Source organism: Sinocyclocheilus anshuiensis, unplaced genomic scaffold (genome assembly GCF_001515605.1).
Source record: "Sinocyclocheilus anshuiensis isolate Anshui unplaced genomic scaffold, SAMN03320099.WGS_v1.1 scaffold1550, whole genome shotgun sequence".
Lineage (NCBI taxonomy): Eukaryota > Metazoa > Chordata > Actinopteri > Cypriniformes > Cyprinidae > Sinocyclocheilus > Sinocyclocheilus anshuiensis.
In genome coordinates this window covers 135,184-139,777 of record NW_015546121.1, presented here as the reverse complement: position 1 = coordinate 139,777, position 4,594 = coordinate 135,184, and the positions used below count along the sequence as shown (strand labels likewise).

The window sequence follows — 4,594 nt, the reverse complement described above, 5'->3', positions numbered from 1 at the left end:
CCTTATCTTTCCTGATTTCTGGTAGTTCTTGAGCAGGAAGTCGGTCACGTTTCGGGCCGTGAGGTTTTGCAGGGTGTCCGTGGTGTTCTGAATTATCTACAAAAGCAACACACACCAGATAAAACACACACACACACACACACACACACACACACACACACCCTCACTCTCTTTCACACTCACACACAAACACACACACACACACAGGCGCTCGCACACTAACACACACACACACACACACACACACACAGAGCTCTGGGCTGTGTTTCCCGATAACACTGTCTCTTAACATGCTACAAAGACTCTAAAGGTATGTCTTAACTAAAGGTGTACCATTTCTAGGCGTGATCCCCGAACTATACCTTAGGAGGTTGTTTAAGGTATACCTCCTTACGTGCTACGTTACCAGGCGTCCATGGCGGTGGTGCTGAATCGGTTGATATCAATGGCTCGAGAATAGATTATTCATTCTATGCACGCTAGGGGTGGGGGGAAAATTTGATTCTTAGATGCATCACGATGTAGATGTGGATGATTCTGAATTGATTCACAAATGTCAAAAATCGATTTTCTATTTCTGAATGTTAATTGATAACGTGATGTTGACGGAACGCAAAAGGCAGAACTCTAACCCCTTATTTACATTGCATGCGTCTGCGGCGCGTTACGGCTCCGACAAGGTTTTGTTTTGTCCTCTACGCATTGCCAGCTCACACCAGAAGCATTAAGGCCTTTTCACACGGGACGCGCCAAGCGGTGGAATCACCACGCAGCTGCTGCTTTCTCTCGTAGTGAAAGCGTTTTGTGCAGTTGAAGGCAGTGCTTCAGAAACGTGCTGTGGTGAGGCTGGTGTAAACACAAGCATTGACAAAAGGGGTAACAGATGCATGATGGCAGGGCATGAAATTAGACCGTCACCGTCTGCATTAAAAGCTAGCGTATGGAAGCACTTTGGCTTCTAAGAAGTTAAAGGGGGAAAGACCCTGGACAAGAGCCACACTATATGCAAGTTGTGTCAAGCTAAACTAAAATATTTTGGAAACACAACAAATATGAGAAACCATATTACAGAATATGCTTAAGTCTGAATTAATTTACTACAAGTATGCTGCTACAGGCACGTTTCATCTCCCGTTGGTTCTTTGCAACCTTACTGTTGACTTGCCAAATCACTTCCATTTGTTTCATTAATAAAAGATCAGGAAAGTGAATTCATTATGGGTCATTCCAGATACTTTGCTTTAATAGTCAGACAGTGAGAAAAAAGAAAGTCTGTATTAAAACAAAAGATGCATTGATAATCGTTTTATCATTGCATCGCAGCCCTCTGAATCGTATCGTGAGGTGCCTAGAGATTCCCACCCCTAATGCACGGGTCGCTTCACTGCGTTACGTGAGAAAGCGGTGTTCTTTCTGAAAGAAGTGTTGATTTTAAATAAAGACACAGAACTCTTTCCTGCTAGAATGCAATGAACTTGCGTGAAACTTTCACTTTCGCTTTGCAACATACATCACGTCAGGGAAGAAAACCAAGAAAGAAAAATATATGCCTAGAGCACCTCCCAGTGGTCACCACATAAAATACAAAGAAAAAAACTTACATGAGACACTGCTTAATTTAACAGCTTTTAACAGAAGAGAGAGAGAGAGAAAAAAACACCTTGGACCTACACAAGTCTAACAGAAAAACATTGTGGTAAGAGTGCTTGCCAACAAGTGTGGGATCTTAAAAAAAACAATCCAAATTGCAAACTAAATCTAACCCAGGATATTTTTATATAATTTTGAAATAAGTGCGCGAACCCGCAACCTCATGGCCAAACGTAGCCCTTATCACTAACTGACAGTATGCCTTCACTGGCCTTTGAATGGGTCATTTATATGATCATAACATATTTTCCATAGTGTCTTCATCTACTCCACTACTAGGGTTGATTGTCCAGCAGAAGCATCACATATTGGTATAAATCACTCATTTCTGTTATTAACAAGATTTTAAAGCTGCTGAATTTGCTGCCGTGCCAGCAAAATTTTAGTGCACATATACACAATATGGCTCCACGGATGACGCTGTCTTTGGTTTTGCCCAACTATTATATTCTTATAGAATGAGATGTAAAGAACTGTGAACTGTCAAAAGTGATAAGGTATAGCTAAGAGTGGTCCAGACCAACCTTACGAAAGTATGACTTACAGAAGGTATACTTAACTAAGAATGTTTCGGGAAACACGTATTAACGATAAGGTACAGGTTAAGGTACAACTTAAGAATGATGTAGCTTTAAGAAGGTTTCGGGAAACGCAGCCCTGGCACCTCAGTAGCAACACTAAATCTGAACATTAGTACTGTGTTGGGTGTGATGGAGTCATTAGTTACTGAAATCTCAGTATCATAGGGAGCATCTCTCTTGCTTCACGGAGCTGTGGTGAGCGGCGCACTAATAGCTTGAGCATATATTTTCTCAGAAAGTATTCAGGTCCCTTCATTTCTTCAAATTCTGTTATTGTTGCAGCCTTATTCATCAGTCTACATTCCATACTCCATCATGACAGCACAAAAACCAGAACCAGAAAAAGAAAAGTGAAATAGACCATTTTTTCTTTTTCTCTTGAAACTTAGCACAGGTGCATCCCATTTTTCTCTGGGTCATCTTTGAGATGCTACTACACTTCAATTGCAGTTTTAACTTGGTCCTGGCTATCTGAAGGTGGAAGAGAGATTGGGCAGAGAAGAAGCCTCTCTCTAAATAGGGCTGTTTTACATGTTTGGTACATTTTTAGCATCAATATAACTACATATGGACATATAATCTGCAACTGATTGTTCTTAATTGAAGTGAAGGTTTGGTAGGGTTTTTCTTAATGTGTAGATTTGTGTTTTTCAAGTTTTGTTTTGATTAATTGCAAGGGTCTTAGGAAACATGTCTGGTTGGTGTCTGTCTGGTGTTCATGACCTTAAACCAGCTGTACTATACTGGCCTAGTCACCCAGACAACCCACTGATGAGTTGATTTAGAAAATACACATGTTCCTAATAAGGCCATGACTGTAATCTGCAGGATTTCTGTCTGTCTGTCTCAGGTAGTGGTGATGGCGACAGATAGAGGTATAGTGGAAGACTGGCTCTCCGAATTCAAGGTGAGTCAAGCAGCATCTGCTGTTAAAGGGTTAGTTCACCCCAAAATGAAAACTATATTATTAATTACTCACCCTCATGTCGTTCCAAACCCGTAAGACCTTCGTTCATCTTTGGAACTCAAATTAAGATATTTTGGATGAATTCTGAGAGTTCTCTGACCCTCCATAGGCTGCAACACAACTGAAATGTTGCCAGGTCCAGAAACGTAGCAAGGACATCGGTAAAATAGTCCATGTGACATCAGGGGTTCAACCGTGATTTTACAATGCCACGAGAATACTTTTTGTGTGCAAAGAAAACAATAATTTTAATAATAGTATAGTAATAGTAATAAGTATTAGAATAAAAATAATTAGTAGAAAGCGTGCGCATGCTGAACGTAAACATCGCTGATTACATTGATTATGTTCTGGGGTACTCTCCAAAATGGCGGAAGATGGTAACTCGGGGAGAAGAATTGCTGAATAAATTGTTATTATTGTTTTCCTTTACTCACACAAAATTATACTCTTAGCTTCATAAAATTACGGTTAAACCACTGATGTTACATGGACTATTTTACCGATGTACTTGCTATGTTTCTGGACCTGGAAACATTGCAGTTGCATTGCTGTCTATGGAGGGTTAGAGAACTCTTGGATTTCATCAGAAATATCTTAATTGGTGTTCTGAATATGTGGGGTGAGGGTGAGTAATTAATGACAGAATTTTTATTTTTTTGGTGAACTAACCCTGTAATATGCAATAGGCTATGAGCCTTTTATGAATCCACTGTAGGGGGAAAACAACTTCTGTACACTTCCATACACTGGAGAAAAACATATCATATGTTTACTTCAGATTTCTTAAAGGGGTCATATGATGTGATTTAAAGTTTTCCTTTCTCTTTGGAGTGTTACAAGCTGATTGTGCATAGATAAGATCCCTGAAGTTGCAAAGACTAAAGTCTCAAAACCAAAGAGATATTCTTTATCAAAGTTAAGACTCTGCCACGCCCCCCGAAAACGGCTCGTTCTAACACGCCCCCACATATCTAGGTCACTATGTGGGAATATTTGCATAATGCGCCCAAATGTGCACGCAAAGAAAGAAGGTGTGGTTTCAGTAACCGCAGTTAGTGTTGAAGCAGCCATGTCAGGGAGACGCTGTGTGTTTCTAGACGAAAGCAAAAGCACTTTATTTGGCCTTCCGAAAGTAGATGCATTTAGGAATCTTTAAGATTACTTACAACAGAACAGCAATGCATTTTATGGACGACCGTTTCGTGAACCTAGGAGAGGAGGTAATTCTGACTTTGCTATGACAATCTGGCGCTTCTGAATCAGCTACTGTAAGTATGTTTTGTTATTAGTTTAAGTATTTGCTATTGATTGTTCAAATGCGGAGTTTTGCTCATCATGTGTATGTGTGTGCGCGCGCGCGCGTGTGTGTGTGTGTGTGAGAGAGAGAGAGAGA

At 40.3% G+C, this 4,594-nt stretch overlaps 1 protein-coding gene across 1 annotated transcript in view; it reads left to right on the top strand.

The window, feature by feature from the left end:
* hycc2 (hyccin PI4KA lipid kinase complex subunit 2) overlaps nt 1–4,594 on the top strand; it is a 61,602-nt gene that overhangs the window by 15,463 nt on the left and 41,545 nt on the right. The window contains exon 3 of the mRNA XM_016502843.1: nt 3,082–3,138. Coding sequence (XP_016358329.1) covers nt 3,091–3,138 — 48 coding nt within the window. The 5' untranslated portion in view covers nt 3,082–3,090. The remainder of the gene's footprint in view (nt 1–3,081; nt 3,139–4,594) is intronic.